At 42.3% G+C, this 19,829-nt stretch overlaps 1 protein-coding gene across 3 annotated transcripts in view; it reads left to right on the plus strand.

The window, feature by feature from the left end:
• ST8SIA5 (ST8 alpha-N-acetyl-neuraminide alpha-2,8-sialyltransferase 5) overlaps nucleotides 1-14,327 on the plus strand; it is a 72,646-nt gene extending 58,319 nt beyond the window's left edge. For all 3 annotated transcript variants that reach the window (XM_086771008.1, XM_086771010.1, XM_086771009.1), the window contains 4 exons: nucleotides 347-491; nucleotides 2,307-2,419; nucleotides 6,180-6,272; nucleotides 7,235-14,327. In XM_086771008.1, the coding sequence (XP_086627134.1) occupies nucleotides 347-491; nucleotides 2,307-2,419; nucleotides 6,180-6,272; nucleotides 7,235-7,703 (820 nt within the window). In that variant the 3' untranslated portion in view covers nucleotides 7,704-14,327. The remainder of the gene's footprint in view (nucleotides 1-346; nucleotides 492-2,306; nucleotides 2,420-6,179; nucleotides 6,273-7,234) is intronic.
• The last annotated feature ends 5,502 nt before the right edge of the window (nucleotides 14,328-19,829 follow it).

Here is a 19,829-nt window from a genome sequence, read left to right on the forward strand (position 1 = left end):
GGGATTAATTCATTAGGATGGTTTCACCAGACACTGGGGGCAGAAGCTCAGCTTTGGGGTCTGGAGCAGGACAGAATTTGCGCACGTTTCCTGCAGCCTAGAAGAGACAGGTACAGGGATCTTGTTTCTTCTAGATTTTTTTTTATTATAAGGTACTCCATCAAGGAAAATTTCACTGAATCTGAAATTTTCTAAAGGAAAATCCAGCTAACCACCGTTTTACCCGTCCTACAGCTAAAAAGTTTCTGTTTGCTGAAAAATGCCTTGTTAGGAGTAATAGTAATTGCAAATCCCAGAGCATACTATCAGCTCCTTGATCTTATTTCTCTGTTTTTTCATTTTACAGGTCTACTTTGTCAAGGTGTTGCAATGCCCCTGCCTTTCTGTTCACCACCCAGAAAAATACTCCCTTGGGAACTAAACTGAAATATGAAGTGGATACTAGTGGAATCTTCCATATCAACCAAGAAATCTTCAAAATGTTTCCAAAGGTGCCTCATGCCTCTGCCCGCTTGCAGAATCAACTTTACTTGCTGCATTAGATGCTATCCTAGAGCATTTAGCAGTTAGCTGTTTGACATTTTTACAAATTTTATTGCTTATGCTTTGAAAATATTTATTTTTGATATGATATTTTAGCTGATTATCCTATTTTCTAGTGGTCTTTTGTTCTAGTATGCAGTATACACATATTTTCCTACGGAATATTACTGACCTAGCAGCAAAGCAGCTAACGAAATAACTTAAGAAAGCTGAATAAAAGAGGCACTGATCAGAATTTTTGAAAAGTACAATACTCACATACAATAAACCCAACATTTGGGATAGGTCTGCTTTTTTAGGGGCATGTTTATTTTATAATTTGTCTTCACAATACCAACTATTTTTATACTTATTTCTGTTTGCAGTTTATCTGTGAAGAAGCTGCGCAATTCTTAAATATATCCGTCATAATGATTATTCAAAACCTTTCAATAAATAATCCTTGACCTGAGGGTCATTCAAAGTTATAACCAGTGGGCAATTCCCATTGCACATAGTGACTGAAGCGCAGAAATGGGCTTATGTGAATACTGATTTATCATGAGGCACACCTCAAGAATTTAAAATGGCTTATTTGGAGGGGATAACTAAAATTCATCACTTTCAGAAAGTAAAAAAATATTCAAGTCAAGTGCTTAGATTTATATAATTAGCGTTGTCCTTCAGAGTCAAACCACTTGTAATCTGTTTCTTTTTGAGCGCTGTTAAGAGGTAGGGCAGTCCTCTTATCTAGATGTATGCGAACTAGGAACTTTGTGTTAGGAAATGGCTGGATAAAGCACAGACAACTCTGTGATGCCTCTCTGTTAGACAGCTGCTGCTTTTCTCGAACAGGTGTAATTGCACGCTCTTTTGCCTCGTGGCTTATGAATGCTATGGAAAGATCCTGGGAGTAATCACCTAGAAATGTCATGCCGCTATCGCGTCTCTCTGTAGTTTGCGGTATGGAATCATTGATAAAATATGTATGTACCAAAACAAGCACTCTCATGCTTATATAAGCACATCTTAACATATTTATAAGGTGTAGCACAGCTGAGTTCTGCGTCACAACCCTCTTACCCTAACAGCCCACTTCTGTTCTCAGAGATGCGATTTCCACTCTCTCCTGCTTCGGCAGCAGCTGCATGTCTGCACATGAAGTCAAGATTTTGCCCAAAGATTACAGAAAGATGTGTCCTACACTAGTCCAGAAATGTGCCCGACTAAAGGCTCTAGGCACTGCTGGTAGTACAAGTGCTAATTAATAACCCTTAATACTATTAGTACAATTAGTGGTAGCAAGCGCTAAAATTTGGGCTAGGTTCTGCTAAAAAGCTGCAGTGTGCTGTCTGATTCAGAGAGACTTCCTGGCTTTACTGGCTGCTCTGGGACTTTGTGTGCAGACTTCTCAAAAGCAGGACATCAGAGCCTGAGGAGCGAGCAGTTTGCAGGCAGCTTGGAAGGCAGTGCTTGGGCTGCATGCTGTCATATGAAAATCAGAAGGGAAAGCAAGTTTCTAAAATGACTTCTTCCATTATTAAGTCTGGGCAAAACCAGGTCATTGCTTTCTTCTCTCTGAGTTAGTTGCCCATAGCATTTTTAATTGTACAGAAAACAATCCCATCCGTTACGTACACCATGGGAATACTGAACCAGTGTCAACTTCCTATGATTAGTGCATCTGCAGCATGATGCAGCTGCAGGAAAAAAAAAAATTAAAAAAGAGACTTGTTGCCTCCATGTTTCAGGAGGATAACTGTTTCCTTGCTGTGATGTTGCAGGATATGCCGTACCACCGCTCGCAGTTTAAGAAATGTGCAGTGGTTGGGAATGGAGGAATTCTGAAGAACAGCAGATGTGGTCGGGAGATTGACAGTGCAGACTTCGTGTTTCGGTAATCACCACCATTTTTCTTTCTGTTTTAATGACAAATAAAGGATTGCAAAGCTATTCTCTCTCACATGGAAACATGGGATTTGCCAAACCGGCCACATCTAGTGCACTTCGTGCACTAAAAGCGATGTTTCAGAAAAAACCCGCCTCACTGTATAATATTTATTGGAAAACTATGCTTAGAGGAATTATTTCTCCCTAACTCCATGTGGTTAATTATTGACTTACTGACAAAGTTTGATGTCCCCATTCAGGACATCTCTTGTTACTCAGGTTGTGGATTTATCTTTCCGTGGACATTAGCCCAGGAACAATGTCCTGTGAATGTGGCCATGATTTTCTGGGGCAGTTCTGAACCAGCGGTACAACCTCTGTTGCGTGACAGACAGCTTGACCAGATAGAATCATAGAATCACAGAATGGTTTGGGTTGGAAGGGACGTTTAAAGCCCATCCAGCCCAACCCCCCTGCAAGGAGCAGGGACATCTCCAACCACATCAGGTTGCTCAGAGCCCCGGCCAACCTGGCCTGGAATGTTTCCAGGGATGGGGCATCCACCGCCTCTCTGGGCAACCTGGGCCAGTGTTCCACCACCCTCAGCGTAAACAATTATTTCCCTATATCCAGTCTGAATCTACCTCTTTCTATTTTAAAACCGTTACCCTTTGTCCTGTCACAAAAGACCCTGCTAAAGAGTTTCTCCTCATCTTTCTTATAAGCCCCCTTTAAGTACTGGAAGGCCAAGATGATGTTAATAGCTCCATGCGGCACAGCTCAGGTGCCTCGAAGGTTTGTTTCTGAACTGGTGCAGAGCTCAAGTGCTGGATACTGGGAGTTACAGTAATCAGTACTGTAGACTCCAGGATGTGCAGAGACACCTGAATGACTTTGAAGGTTGAGTGTCTTTGTATTGGGCTCCCCACCATATGTGGAGTTACCCAGGTTTTTCATAGACTGGAATGTCCCATCACTTGTGTCCCTGGATAATGGAGTTTAGCAGTACTTTTATAATCGTTAATATATATGGAAAAGATTTTTTTATTATTCATATGCATGACTAATCCCTCTCTAAATCCTGTTAAGCTCTTTTCCTGGGTCATGGCATATGACAGCTAGCTTAGAGATTCAAGACCTGTTCTGTAGAAAAGAAAAATCTTTTTACTTCTGTTGGCCTATTTTCTGATCTGGGGTATGTTGCTGTCAGTTTAGAATAACCGTGCATAAATCAATTAATTTCTCTCATGTCATACCAGCAAAAATTAGATCAGATTTTGGCTCATTGCATTCTTAATTTAATTTGGCATCAAATGAAAAATAAAATTTTACCAGTCTTACTTTCATTATTCATTATTTTCAGACCCCTTGTGTTTGCCTCTTATGCCCGCTTTATAGAAAACTATTGCCTTATTTTAATCGGTGAAACAGTCCAGGCTTCACATAGTTTGCTTCTTAAAAGCCTAGTGTACCCTGTGTACATTAAACAGGTTTTGTAGATCCCCTTCTATCGTGCTGGATCAGAGCTATCAGTATGGTTGAGCTGAAGGGTACGTGTTATACATGGAGGTGACAAAGTGCTGAGGGGAAGTGGAAATACGGGCAGAAAATGTCATCATCTATCTGTAAAAACTTTGGTTGCTCTTTACCACTGTTGGTCTTTCTTGAACTGTATCACAACTGCTCAAAAAGAGCAGATCAGATCAGTACAGAACTTACAAATTGTTTTTGGTACCAGTAATTAATTGAGTAGAGGCTTAAGTAGAACTGAAATATGAATACGTACTTGTGCAAAAAATCCCCTGCTTCACCACCTCCAGAAAATGTGGGACCAGCTTAACGCACAAAGAGCTTACGGTGTGCTGACATCAATTTTAAAGTAAAGCTTGTGTTCAAGGTCAGGTCTGAACACATCCACTTTCCAGTCTGATACCCGTTCACCACACTGTCAGAAATCACCACCTTGGTCATCCACAAAGCAATTATTTGAAATATTTCAAAAGCAGCTTCTGGAGCACTGCTAACATTCAGTGATACCTTCAGGACACCTGAGCAAATCTTTTACTGTCGGGAAGCTGGTGGTCAGCAGGATGCAACCAAGATTTTTCTATTAAATAAATTCTGGTAACAATGAGTTGTATTAGAATAGAATGTATAAAGCGCACACACACGCAAACACACACACGCACACACGAGTTGCATTTTCTAGTTGTTGTTGTCTATCTCCATCTACTGGCCAGAGTAGGGATCTGTGATGAAACATGGGGTGCATTTAGAAGTGAGACTGCTCTCTTTGCAGGGACGAGCTTTTGGAGTCCTATGACAAAACTACAGTTTGTGCAGGTTGTATCAGCTTTTATAAGGAATTATCACTTTCAACAAATTCAATTTTTTTCTTAATCCTGGTGAGAATTTACTCTTTGAAAATACTGAAGCTGGATATTTGAAATCCTTTTTCAAATAGAACCTGATGAGCACAGTGCCCAATGTGAGGTGGAACTGAGTATGCTAGAGGACTTCAGAATGACTTTGGATGACCTAGCAGAGAAAAGTGCTGGAAATAACATTGCCTACAAGAAGGATGAGGCAGCTAAAAAAAAAATCCTCTGACCTGATAAAGAGGGACTCTCTGGGAGGTAGATGTGAACCTCCTGAGACTGAGAAGGACTTTGAAGGATTTTTCTGTGTTCCTCTGCTCCCCTACTTGCCCTCTCCCTGTGACAGAGAAATTATGATGGTAGCTGAAGTGTAGTGCTGTGAAAACAGTGAGCGTCACTTACCCTTCAACAGTTTTAACCTATTCAGCCCTGACCTTCAGAAATAGGGAGATGTTTGGGAATTAGGCACAGACTTTGGTATGTGAGGATCTTAACAGCATGGCTTTTATTGTGGCTTGTAGATAACTTCAAAAATTATTCAAAATGTCAGCAAGTATCTAATGCTAGCTTAAACTGAGTGTAAAACCAGTTGCAAGCCCACTTATGTTGCCTCTGATAACACATGCTGAAGTTTTTTTTTCAGCTGAGTTTCCTCTGGAAGCAAAGCTTGTGTGATAGCTTGTGTGTATGTGTGCGTGTTTCAGTAACTTCAGCATCTCTGGAGGCATGCTCTGAATTTTTGGAGATGATGAATCTAGGTTAAGGCCAACGTGAGTAGAGGCTGGGCAACGTCAAGGTTTGCACATCTTCACGAGTTTGCTTCTGATAGCTTTGACATCCTCTGGTGACTCTGGAGAGTCAGAGTTGCTGCTTTTACGCTGTGCTGGGAGATATGTGTGAAGGGAAGCAGATCGTTTTGGAGTAATGAGGACCAGACTGATTTCTCTCTTGTGAAGCATTTCTCCTAAATTTTCTTGGGTATAAAACAAGGCAAGTTAAAGGCAATGTTATATAGTTTATCTGTTAATTATTGAATTGATTGAGGAGTCTTTGATTTTATAGGCTGATTGTCCTTGAGGCTTCATGCCATTTCTTGTCCTAAACTGCCAAAGTAAATAGCTGAGCTGCTATTAAGGAAACAAAATAAGTGAACATTGGTTACATCTGCATAAAGGGGTTGGCTCTGACAGACTTGGGGAAGAACAGAGGACTTTATACAGCCTCTGTTACTTTAATGCATAGTTTGGGCATCAACATGTTTCATACAATTTTAAATTCTCAGTTTGTTTCTAGATTTGTTACTTGGAAGAAATGCTCAAATCAATTCTACTTTCTAGTTCTGAAAAGGTGCAAGAAATTGTTTAACTTTCTTGTTTCTTTCCTTTATAGATGCAATTTGCCTCCTATTTCTGAGAAGTACTTAACGGACGTTGGTGTAAAGACGGATGTCGTGACTGTCAATCCCAGTATAATTACTGAGAGGTCATTTCTGGTTTTTGTATTTTCATTTCCTATTGCTTCTCCAATTCTACTTTTCAGTAAATTCTAACTGTTACGGAGATCTTTTTTTCTGCCAATATTATTTTAAGCTGACTCTATGAATCATACATTTCATTATCAATTGAAGTTATTCAGTATATGGAATCTGTAACAACTTATGTGTTAAACACTTAGACCTGCACATTGGTAACAGAAAGCGGGAAGCTGATGAGATAAAATCGTAACAGCAGAGCTGTCCTTCCCTTGGAAGTCCTGTACCATGCTGACAAGCCCCAGGGAAATGGATTGGACGTATTACAGTGAAAGCAACTGGTTCCCACTCTAAATGCTTAAATAAAGTAGCACATGTTGTCATTTTTTTTTTAAATGCCAGTTAAACTTTGTAGCCAGAATTTTAGTTTTAAATTTGTTAATGCCACCTTGCTGACAGGTTTAGGACCATGGGGCTAATTCCTGCTTCCTTTCTTGCTGAGGGAATGTGTTTCCTTGCGCAAGCAACATAAAATCATTTGCTTGCCTTGTGTATTTCTTCTAAATATTACAGTTAGTTGTTTTATAAATGGTTTTGCTCTGCTTTGGTATTTGCCACTTTTTAGACAGTTCTGCACTGCATAGTGCACTATACAGCTAAGCAAACCTTGGAGAAATTACATTCTTCTCGTAATAAAATGAGAAGTGAGACATGATCAGAAATGTCTACAAAGTTTGTGCACTGTTTAAGGAATGTATTTCCAAAAGAGGAGAGAAAATGTAATTTTTTATCCCTTTCATTTTTTGCCCTACATTTCATACTGACACTTTAGCTACAAATCTAAATATATTCCCCTTTAAATTATGTCTGTATCAGAAATGTTTCAATAAAAGCCCATTGGAGGTCTTTTGTCTGCTGGGTCCAGACTAAGTCCGCACTGCTCTCACCGTCATTCGCATCCTTTTCTCTTTAGATTTCATAAGCTGGAAAAATGGAGGAAACCCTTCTACGATGTGCTCCAGGTCTACGAGAATGCTTCTGTGCTGCTGCCAGCTTTCTACAACACTCGCAACACAGATGTCTCAATCCGGGTCAAATATGTCCTGGATGATTTTGAATCTCAGCAAGCTGTTTATTACTTTCATCCCCAGTATCTCATCAATGTCTCGCGCTACTGGCTTGGCCAAGGGGTGCGGGCCAAGCGGATTAGCACCGGACTGATCCTGGTAACTGCTGCCCTGGAGCTCTGCGAAGAGGTCCACCTTTTTGGCTTTTGGGCCTTCCCCATGAACCCCTCAGGGATTTTTATAACTCACCACTACTACGACAATGTGAAACCTCGCCCTGGTTTTCATGCCATGCCCTCAGAAATCTTCAACTTTCTCCACATGCACAGCAAGGGGATCCTACGGGTTCATACAGGGACCTGTAGCTGCTGTTGACTAAGACACTTCTTCTGACACAAAAGTGTAACAGGGACTCGTATATGGTGTAGGAGGTTTTATTACACCCTGAGATTTTGCAATAATTGTTTGATATGAATTTCCTCAAAGCATTGCATTGCATAAGATCTAGGATACCAGCATCTTTCCTGCTAGCAGAGTTGGGTCCGTCACGGTGTGGGAGAAGCAAAACTCCCCCGTCCAGGGTATCTGCTGCCCTGGAAAGCAAGTCAGATAAGAAGCACATTTCCAATAGGTTTAGGGATAAACAGAGCACATTAATGTAGTAATCATTTCACTATGAAGAAAAGCACCAAACTTTTGAGGAGAATCAGTGGTGGAGAATTTTAGCATAGACTGTATGACTTTACATAGGTTTCTGAATTGAGTACCTTGGGGTGTTGCCAGATTTTATTGAAAGCACTGTTCTCTGGCATTTGGGTTTTTGAAAATACTCTTTATCATTATAGTTTTAAAGGGAAATATATAACTTGAGGTCTTTCTTCTGTAATGTCACAAAGTATTGGTGAAAATTAGCAGATAGATGTGATAGGAATAAACAAGATCACTTTATGAATTTTTTCAGGTAGGATAGAGGAGAATCTTTAACTCCCATTCACCACAACAGGTAACTGTATTGATCACGGTGTGCAATTTGCTTTAGAGTTTCTTTCTTCTACCTTGTTACGTCTTTTGTTTCTAGTCTCCTCTGGTGATCGTGTTTTCTTTCTCATTGTATCTAATGCTTTCGTTCTAGCTAACGCATGAGCAATGTGTGTACTTCCTCCTACAGTGACGATCTCAGCTTCAGATTGCAGTCCTTATTGAAGAAACTTGCTCCTTCACAGTTCTGCAAGCTTTTCTCAGGCTGAATAGCAAGGAGACTACGTAGATGTATTTTCTGAGTTGAGTTTTTGGTTTAAATACCACAGCATAAGATTAAAAAAAAAAGCATTTCCTCTTTGATTTTTATTAAAGACTTCGTAGGAGTATCTGAATGTTGATTCACTGTTTTGCAGGTTGAGTTAAGTACCTTCAGGTATCCGTGATAACTACTGGCAGGAAATGAAGGTAAAATACAGTGAAGATACTTGGATTATGATGCTTATTTTAAAATTATGCATCTCAAGATGTCAGATGTCTTAACGTGGCATTTTTATATGTTGAGAATGTTATTAGGATGGTAAAGGGGCTGGTGTATTCTTTAAAAAGTTGCCAGTGTAACTCTGTCAGTTATGCCATTTTACACCTGATAGAGTTAAATTGGCAAAATCCTGATGCAGAAGAGATGCCAGATGTTGCTGGAGTTTATTTTGGCTGCCGAGCCATGGTGTAGTAGGCTGCTGGTATACGCACTTTTGTACTGGTATGATTCCATACACACTAGGGTGAGGTTTGCTGTTTCCGCTGTGCTGGCGTAGTTAAATGAATGGAGTTTCCTCGCATCAGTTCTTAGTCTGAAGCACTTGGGCTGTTGTCCAGTGCCTTCTCTTGTCTTACTTCGATTACAAGATCTTTGGTCAAGGATTTGGAGTTCAAAGTGCTAGTTCTATATGAGGGATGCTTTTTTTTTTTTTTTTTTAGAGAGGAGAGAGGGTTTAAATCCAAATCTGGACTTGGATTTTGATTTTGTAACACATGAATGCACCAAGCTTCTTTTAAAAGCCTCGCTGCTATGCTGGGAGCTGTGAAAGTTACAGATAAAATTATCAAAAAGGAAGTGAAGCATAATGGTCACCTTTTCAAAAGTCCTGGACGGTATGTGAAAGTGTATTTCCTTAACTTTAGACTAGATTGCAGTGGTCTGATTATTTTAAAAGCAACCCATGTCCTTGGTAAAGGTGTCAGAACTCACTTGGGAAATACCAGCCAGGGGTAGGTGAAGGACCTGTGCTTAATCTTTATGTATTTGTATTGTGTTTGTATTTTGTATTTGGTCTTAGCGTTATACCGTGTGTTAGTGAGCACCACCTCGTGTCGGCCAGCTGTGAAACGTGCGGCGCACTAAGAATGAACTTGTAGATGAAATTATTTCCTTGATTTAATATGCAAAAGAGATCTTTGTCTTTGCTGTGTTTTGTGAATTTGTGTGCAAAGGGCTTTGATAATGAAGTGCTGTAATGAAAGTGCTATTTAGAGAGCAATGTGAGCCTGTGGGTTGGCCATCTTGTTGTGCATTAAGCTTTATGATAACAGGAATGACGCTGAAGCTGGTACCTACAGCCCTTACTTCTTCTTCTGCCTGAGTATGGGACTGGTAGCGGCTTCAGTATTGCTTTGCTGCTGCTGCTTTGCTAAAGTTTCCTTCTTTAGTAGGGGATTTCTCTTTATTATGGTGACTGAAGTGAACAAAAGCAACCGAAAGGAGTCTTATATGTTGCGAAAGTTCAAAAAAGATGGGAAGGCACTTGAGAAGCATCCATATGTTGGGAAGCAGTGGTGCAAATCCCTCTTTTTGGTTGCAAAAATCCTTTTGAACTTTTTGGACAGACAAAAGGAGAAGCAAAACTGTAATTGCAGGGTCACAGACATTTCCTTTCCTTTGTTTGCTTCATATAAATAAGCAATGTAAATTCACCTAGGCTATATTGTAATAAGTGCAGTTTTACTGTGCTTAGATTTTGATTGGTTATAAAGCTATAGCTACTATATTTTTTTAAGGATTTTAAAATAAATGTGCAGGATACTCGCGCGTATGCACCAAAGGCCCAATCTTGCCACATTTTTCTGAAAAGAGCTCCCATTAAAGTGAATGGGTATTTTATTTGTTTGGGAACTGCGGAAGCAGGCCCAGATATGTCTGTGAAAGATGTACATAGGTGTACAGTGAGATATAAGGAGTGATTTGCAAGACAGAAAGATACTTTAAAAAGATATATAAAATAGTCCTTGAGATTAAATGCATGTTGCAACATGTTTACTTTCAGATTCATTTTTCAGGTGTTGCTCAAAAAATGATTGAAAAATTGTGGCATTTGTCAGAAATGCCGTCTGCAGAAGCTTTCAGATATTTTGTTGGCCTCCTTATCTTGCAGTTGGTGCTGGAAGATCTAATTTCTGCTGCCATATGCCAGCATCTGTGGGGCTGAGTGGAAATGGCATGGTACCAGCTTGAAGGAGCAGGGTGTGAGGATGGACCCTACCTGCTGCTCTGTTCTCTGTGGGTAGGGGATAAATAGGAGGAGATTTTAGCTACGCGGAGGTCACTGCCTGTGCAATGTCACTCTGGGGTGGGTGAGCCAGCATTGACCAGCCTGAGCTTCTGCCCGTCCTGCTTAAATGGACGAAAAGAAGGGCTGTTGCAGAAAGAAGGACCCTCCTTGTTTTCTGCCATCATTCTTTTGTGTACTGAGCATAAGAAAATACTCTTTTGATGTCAAGAATTTGTCTGAGTTTGAGGCTATTTTGTTTTTCCTTCTCCCATGCAGTCAAAGTTCCACATGCCCAATCTTAACCTTCTTTGAGCAATGGGGTACCTGAGGGACTGTCAGGGAGCTGGGTGTCTTTTTGCTGTTATGGCAAATAAAAGGTGTGCATAGCATGTCGTGCGTCCCCACAGAAAAGGCTGCAGGGCCCAGAGAAATCTTTCCATACAAAACTGATCTGTCCGAGAAGAAACGCTGTCAGCTGTCTGGTACATCCTGAGCTCAGGCTGTAATCCCGGCTCCGTTGCTGCGGATGTGAAATCTGAGACAGGGAGAGAGCAAATTATAATATTATGGTTTAATCACCATCTGCCTGTATTATTTAGGAGAATCTCTTAAGAAGTTCCTGAGATCTGCGTACACTGGCAATGAAAATTCAGTCAGAAAAGCATAGGTAGGACTACTTCTCCTTTACTGTCAGGTCAACAGAGGAGGCTTATGAATCTGCCAGTGCTTTCATCAAAGGGAAGGAAGTATTTAGTTGCAATAGTTTAGCTGCTTGCTTTTGATTTATGAAATCCAACTTTGCTGTTGGACAGAATGGATTAAGTGGTGATAGGGCCATTATAATATTTTAGCATATTTTCTGTAATTGCAACGGAGTTGTCAAAGCTGTCTCATGAATTGCAAAGAGAGAGCCATGCCGTGGCAGCTCCTTCTGCTGCGATATCCGGGAGGAGAGGCACCAGGGCGAGTAGATCTGCGATTGCCTGGAAAAGTGATGTAAAGGGAATATGGGAAATTGCAACCACAGCTCTGCTCCAGAGCCTTTAGCACTGTGGAGTAGCGTGTCAGTGATGATGGATGAAGTTTGCAGTGACCAGGAGTAGCCCTCCTACTCCCTGCCAAAAAATGCCCACGCAGAGTCTTGACTGATGATAAATTAAAGGTGATGTTCACTCGAGACAGTTAGATGTAGTAGACGGAAGGAAATCAGCTCTAAGAATAGTCCACTCTGTGGGGGTTTGGTGAATCAGTAGAAATGTTACTCAGACCTGGAAGGCAAAAGCACTGGTGGTGACGCAGCTACGTGGGCGGACTGCCCGTGCTTGGCTTTGCATGGCAGGAAGGAGCCATCGCTTGTTTGCGTGCGAGGGAAACGAGTGTGGATGAAACTCTGAGACGTGAGTGGGAATCTGTCCTTTTTAACCTTCTGAGGCCCGGTGGCTTGTCAGCAAAGCTCTGACTGTAGAGAGAGAGTGTGGGTAGTGAAAAAAGAGAGCTCTGAAATGGTCCTTTCCCCCGTCTTGCTTGCCTCCGTGTGTGCAGAGAACTTTGGAGCTTTTACAGGTACATGAAGAGGGAAACAGAGAAATTCGGCAATCCCTAAGAGCCAGATTCCTTGGGAAATTCTGGAGTGAGCTGAGGTTTTAGGAATAAAGGAGTTGGTATTTGTCCTTAGGGCCTTTTCCAAAATCCAGTGAAGTCTGTGGAAAATTTGGTGTGCTCCAGAGCCGGCCTCCAGAAATGAGCTCTGATTATGGGCAGGAAGAGCAGCCTCTTGTTTCTTACTCACTTGATTTCAGATATGGTTTTAAAAATATTGTAGATACAGTGCAGTAGCAATACTGGGTTCTTAATGGTGTACGTAGAGAACAAACTTACCTGGAAGCAGAAGTGTTGTGACTGTCACTCTCCCTTCCAGATCTCAGCACTTTTCATCTTTTCAGACTCATCTATGCAAAACATTTCATCGTGGTGGTGTAAGTTGCCATATCACATCGCAGATGAACGCTCTGTACCTAACTGTATGTATGCGCATCACATGCCTCGAGAAAGGAGGTGTTTGTCTGCTCACTGTAGAGCACCAGCGTGGAGTTCATCAGTGATGTGAATGTGCTCAAGGCAGGATTCACCCCATACCCTTTGAAGCCAGCACAATCTTCACATTTGGTTCCAGCAGAAAAAAAAACAACACTGGATCCAATGCTTGTAAGTCAAGCCAATAACCTGCATCTCCCAAAAAAACCCTCCCAGACTCTTATAATTTTATGTCTAATGTTGGTGAGGCTGCTGGGCATCCTTGTGTTGTCTGCATGGTATTAAGAATCAACAAGCAATTGTACTTAAGTGCTTTTTTAAATTAACCTAAGGGAGATCCAAATGTATGCTAGGTGTTAGAGTGAGAGAGCGTGAGTCCCAGGCCGTGAGCACCTCCATCGCTCCCCAAAAGCCCTGAGCATCTGAGAAACACTGGAAATGCTTCTGGGCCATAGTGGGAAGCTTTCAAGGATTGAAAGCTGTAAATATGTTACTGACGTGTCTGACTTTCCCTTTAGAAGCCATAAATGTCGGTGTTTGACCTTTGGGTAAGCTGATGTACGTTTTTAACTGAACTAAGCACTGTTAAGTGTGCTAGCATGGAAAATAGTGGCAAATTAAGCCAGCAGAATCAGGTAGATGTTGTGTTGGATAGTTCTTGAAATGTCTGTTCTGTCTGAAACTGTCTGACGGACCAAGATACTGAGGTATCTCCAGTGCTCCCTGTGGCTTGTGAAGACTGGTTATTACCCATTTCAGCAGTGGGGAACAAGCAGAATTTAATTAGTCCCTGTTTGTTAACCTTGTGTTGGCCAAGTGATTCACATTTACGTGTGACCCTAGAGCCTGTCCCCATAGAGACAAGGAGAACTGCCTGTACCTGCTCCATCTGGGACAGGACATGGTGAATTTTGCTTGATTTCTGGGTCCTCTTTATTGTCAACCATGAGGCCCCCGATCAAATCTCTGTATTCAGCCCAGGTAAATTGTATTGAACAGCTGCTGCCTGTTGAATATGTCCCCTGTTTTCTCTGGGTGAGAAACAAATGCTTAGTTTGGAAATACTGGAGAAAAACCGTGTGTCTTCACACTAGGGGAGCTTGGGCTATTACAAAAATAAAGTTTGTTTCATGTTTGTTATTTCTGTAAGGCGGTGACGGTGGGGGTGGAGAAATCCAAGCGGAGTCATGGTAGTTTCATGCTGATGTTAATCCCTCGTGTCCATTGACTCTCCTCTCTTTTTTCGGCCTTCCACCCTGTAATTTTTTGCTTATTGTTTCTGTAGATGTATTTATGGTTGTAATAGAAAGCCTATCAATTGATGTAAGCCATAACTAAGCCAGTAATCAGGGTATTTTTTTTGGTCTGTGTCACTGTGTTTGAAAGATGATTTAATTCTGTCGAATAAACCACTTTAACAGTTTTATGGGAAAGGCAATCTTTTGGCTATGTTTTGTGTCTTCAAACTCATTTTCTGTTTTCTGCTGCTCTGCGTCTCTGAACAGAGAGAGTTGGAAGCTCAGCTGATAGAAATTGGTTCGTATAACTAGAGAATACCACCGTAGAATTGTTTGATGGTATAATATCATATATGTGTACAGGAAATATACAAGTATATGGAGGGCTCTACGATGATATAAATGGAGAATTTGGTATTTTGAACACTGGACACTCGGTGTTACGTTCCAGTTTGTTGCCTACAAGATATATGGGCACAGTAAGGTGATTTATTGCTAGAAGTAGCAATCTGCACGCAGACAAGCTTTGAAAAGCTTCTGCAATCCCTGGGTTTTTCCTACTTACACCTTCCTAACAGCTCTGTCCTTTGCTGTCCTCACCCCTTACATAAACTCATGTTCCTCGTTTCTGGCCTGTCTTACGTCACCACAGTCTTAAAGCTTACACTTCCATCAATATTCTCAGCACCTGGAAAATTAAAACATAGACGTAAAAATATTTGTGGGAGTACAGAATAGCAGATGAAACAACCATATGTTTTTTTAAATTTCATATTTTCCTGTGGCAGTCTTTTGTTCCTAAACTTTAAACTGAAATAGGAGTAGGTAATAGCAATAATTCAGTCTCGCTATTAGGACTGGCAAAAGCAAAATGCGGATAACTTTGACGATGCAGAGCTGTGATGAATGCTGTCAGAATCAGCTCTCATTCTTGCTGACATTAAAACCGATGGATGTACTTCCTTCGCCCAGCTGCTTGTGATTATTGTTAGTGATTATTCAATCAAGAGGAGGAAGCATGTGGAGAGGTAAAAACGAATAGAGGGATTGACATTGGATGATGTAATTGCTGTCTATCGCATTGGAAATTGCTCAGCTAAGCAAGCAATCAAAGAATGGCTCATTTCCGAAAAGCTGTGGCATCCGTCATTTTCCTTCGTGGCGCTCGCAGCCTTTCCTCCGAGAAAGTCTCAGTGAAAAGCTACAGTGAATTACCGAGATGTTTCACCACAGTCTGCCTCTGACAGTGCCCGGGAGTGGGTACTTAGGGAAAGAGGAGAAGAAACGGGGAAAGTAATAAATGGCTCTTCTGCTGGTATTCCCTCAAACTGGTACTGCCAGTTTATATTTTTGGCCTCAGCAACACGATGTGGTACTGAGTGTCAGATTTTAGCTCTGCGCTCGTCTGACAAAACGATTCGTTTTGCTGTTGTGAGCTGGTGCTTTCTCCTGAGAACATCCAGCAGGATGCCTTTGGGTTGAGGGACCTGCTAGGTGCTGACCTCCCTTCTTCCCCCACAGGCACTTCCTCTTGGAATAAAAGCTTTATGAATCTGTATTTATATATATATATATATTTATTTTTTTTTTTCCCCAACCAGCTCTAGAGCTCTGATGAGCACTGCTAACCAGAATCTGCTCCTGGGTGGTGAAGTGCTAGCAGCCAGGTAATTAATATCACAGTTGTTTCCTTGCTCTAAGCCTTCAGTCATCTCTAAGCCCTCCCAGTGGGTCTGGATAGAGGAGTAAACCATTTAAATCCATAAATGAGCTATTTTCCATCACAGAGAGGGAAAACATTCCATCAAGTGCCTGTAACTCCTGCCACAGGCACCTTTTCAGGTGGAGAAGACACTGGTTGCAAGGATGTCAATGCCAAACCTTCCCAGGTGTAGAAACTCGGACCCCACTAACTTTTCCTACACCTGAAAACCATGGAGTTAGTAAGTTCAGGTCTTAACCAGGAGTTGGGAGCATGAGCATTTTGTTGAAGGTGGGATGTAGAAAATTTTCTGTGTGCACAGTAAGGCAATTTATTACTAGAAGCAGCAATCTGCACGCAGACAAGCTTTCAAAAGCCTCTGCAGTCCCTGGGTTTTGCCTGCTTATGCCTTCTGAACAGCTCTGTTCAGACCTGAAATCCTACCACTGGATCAACAGGAATGCTACAGGAGGGTGTCTCACTCGGTGTCTGCTAGTAACTGTGATAGCCCTAAGGAGACAGCTGTAGGTAGAAAGGCAGAAATGAGAAACAGAATTCTGAAATAATTAACAAAAGAATCCTTTTCCTGCTCTGCTTTTGAATGACTGACGGACACATCCTCCAGCACACTGGGATTATTCTTATCAGCTAAGCACAGAGTTTTACCCCGTACACCGGTACTGTCTTTTTCTCTCTTGGATCTGTCGGATATCGTTCACAAAGCTGGAAAATCGACGGGCGGTCATTTCAGCTCATCACCGCCAGCTTTGTTTTACATTTCGCTACAGCTCGAAGTTGGCGGTCCAGTCCACCTCTTTTCTGCTCTTTTCTGCCCAAAGCTGTAGAAAAATATCAAGGCACTTACGTCCTCCCTCCTTGCTGACAGCATCCCCCCGGGTGCTCACCCCTCTCTCCCTGCAGCCTCCGGCACCTTGGGACCGATGGGGACATCTTTGCCCCTTCTGTCCCTTCCCTGTGACCCCTCTTCCCCTGGCAGCACCTAGCAGGGACTTACCAGAAAGACAACGAGGTTTTGGCACTGAAAAGGTTTCCTGGGGAGCCACTGAGTTCTCTGTCACCGATGGGTCAGAAACCGGGTTGTTGGGGTAGCAGGGGAAGGATGAGGGGCTCTTGGACCCCTGTCCATCGCAGTTCCTGGGATGCGGTGCTGCCTTTTGAGACCTCAGGACATGCTGATATAGGAAGGATCTCCCAGATGCGAGGTTTGCCGCCAGGCCAGGTTTAACCGCTCTGACAAAGCATGGCAAAATTAATCGACAAAAAAAAAAATCTTCATCTGGGCTTTGCACCTTTAGAAAGAAAAAAAAGGGCTCAAATCTACTGTTTCTCTTTCACATCTTCACCATCTACTTTCTTTTCTTTCTTTTGTTTATTTTTGCAAGGAAAGGAGAATATGGAATAGATTTGGTCAGATGTACTAGCAGCCACGACTGTCACACTGTCAGTTTTAGCAATTTTCCTGCCTTGCTGGGCTTCGAATCAGTTTTTGGAAAACGGGAGTTCATCCTTTTCCCACAAGAGGTGAATGAAATGCTGTCGAGGCAGCTGAGCTGATGCCTGGAGCTTCACGGGGCGGGGGGTTTCGTCTCACTGCTTGTTTGCTTAGCGGCACTTGATAGATTTGTGGGCTGCAGTCAGGTCAGGCAGGCACTGGAAGTTAGTCTTGGTAACATCCGTGTTTCCAAGCACGTTATTTCCCTCGAGAAGTGCTGAGGCACTGAGGGAGTTCAATAGTTTTGCAAATAATTTGCCTTCTTTGCTGCTCAATGCAAATGCCATCAAGCGATAAAATAAAATACTTGAGTCCCTAATGCCGTGCTCTTCGGGTGTTTCCACGAACATGTGGCGCGGGATGATAAATATGGAATACGCATCCCTTTCACTTGAAAAGATTAATGGCATTTCTGACTTCCCATATAGGTGTTTCATGAAGTACTGTGTGCTGAGAATGTTTTGGGGTTTTGTTTTTTTTTTTTTTTGTCTCAGAAGTGTCTCCTTAATCACATTTTTAATAAATCTCTTAGAAACTTTGCTTCACGTGGCAACATTTGGGAAAGGTTATGCAACAGTGATGGATTTCAGTCTCTCACTATGTGGAAAAGTGATTTACTAGGTTCTCTGAGTGATGGTGAGAGTGAAAATTAACCACCATCAGATATTTCTCTTTCTCCTTTATGGTGTATCAGTTACTTAAGCAGAACTGGTGCTGTTCTTGCAGCCAGAGAAGATGGTCCCCTCCAATTCTGATGGTCCAAGTACGCCATAGATAAAACTGGTTGAAGTCAACATCCTTTGGAGAAAGGATAGCCATGTCTCTGAGGCAGTGAGGGAATTTCGCTGAATATCCTTCTCTGTTACCTGACATGCCCATTTTATGACCAGCGTGCCTCCACTGAAGGTCCCATGGGTGGTGGGACCCAGATTTGCCACGTGTGGGAGGAGACTCTCAGGGGTGATGGTGGCTTTTTCCCCCTTTCCACGGCATGTCTGTGGAGCACCTCCATAACCAGGTGGTTCAACGTGTGCATGCCCTCTCTCCTACTGAGATTTAGGGTGGGTGCTATGGGCAGCTACCCGCCTTGTGCTCCCCTCAAAGGGAATAACATAGCGTGGTGCAAGCTGCTTTGTCCACCACTTCCCTTGCTGAAGTGGGATGAGTCTCACTGTTCCTCCTGCTTTCTTCTGGGAATCTTGCAGCAGAATGAATGCTTACGTGAACAGAAGAGATTAAATCAGATTTTCTGCCACATCAGACGCCAGAGACACCTCTCCTTGGTTGGGATTTCTCCCCTTTGCAAGTTCTCCAGTGTAATGAAAGCGCAAGAATATGTGCACTATCCTCAATAACTCTTTTCTCCCCTAAAATGTTCCATGAAATATCTAGGAAGAGGTTGTCTCTGGGAGCACTGACTCACCCTTGTTTGAGGTTTAGCACCCGGGTTGGAAGGCAGAAGGGAGGGGCTGGCAGACAGACAGAGGCAGGGGGCTGGCACATCCCTTTCGGTAAGAAATCATGTCAACAGGCAATATTGACGCCAACATATGAAGTACTTGCCCAAGAACTGCTCTGCTATCTTAACATATTTTTATCCCGGTGGATTTGCAGAGACTTTGCCAAGCTGATGCTAAACTGTTTGTCGCACAGAAGAGGCTGATACATTTCTAACTTGATGATTTGGCTGGAAAAGTAGCAAGCATTTGCATCTTTATAAGCTTTCATTATTAACGTGGTTTTTTTGGGTGAGTTTTCAGCCAGCTCACCAGGTGCCGACTGCCCTCTGCAAGGTCTGTAGTGCACTGAGCTCTCCTCAGCTGTGGGTCTTTGTGGCACAGACCATTTCATATTTCTGCACCGAGTATTTTTGATCAACCCTAGTGCAAATTTTTAGTAAGTGTTGCTAAGCTTTTGCTTGAAAAAATGTATTTTTGTGATTAGCAAACTCTGTAGCTGCATGAGCAAAAGATTTAATTTCTAGGGATTAATTAACCTACACCTTAACAGCTTTTTAATCTATTAGACTTTCTATTTTTAATTTTATACTAAAAATCAGACAGAAAAGAAAAACAAGAGGAATAAAATATGTTTTTACAGTGCGTGCTTCATAGAATCATAGAATCACAGAATGGTTTAGGTGGGACGGGACCATTAAAGGCCCATCCAGTCCAACCCCCCTGCCAGGAGCAGGGACATCTCCAACCGGATCAGGTTGCTCAGAGCCCCGGCCAACCTGGCCTGGAATGTTTCCAGGGATGGGGCATCCACCGCCTCTCTGGGCAACCTGGGACAGTGTTCCACCACCCTCATTGTAACAAGTTTTTCCTAATATCCAATCTAAATCTACCCACCTCTATTTTAAAACCATTACCCCTTGTCCTATCACAACAGGCCCTACTGAACAGCCTCTCCCCATCTTTCCTGCAGCCCCCTTTGGGCACTGGGAGCCGCTCTCAGGTCTCCCCGGAGCCTCCTCTTCTCCAG

The sequence above is a fragment of the Chlamydotis macqueenii genome, chromosome Z, assembly GCF_036417535.1.
Source record: "Chlamydotis macqueenii isolate bChlMac1 chromosome Z, bChlMac1.mat, whole genome shotgun sequence".
Classification (NCBI taxonomy): Eukaryota; Metazoa; Chordata; class Aves; order Otidiformes; family Otididae; genus Chlamydotis; species Chlamydotis macqueenii.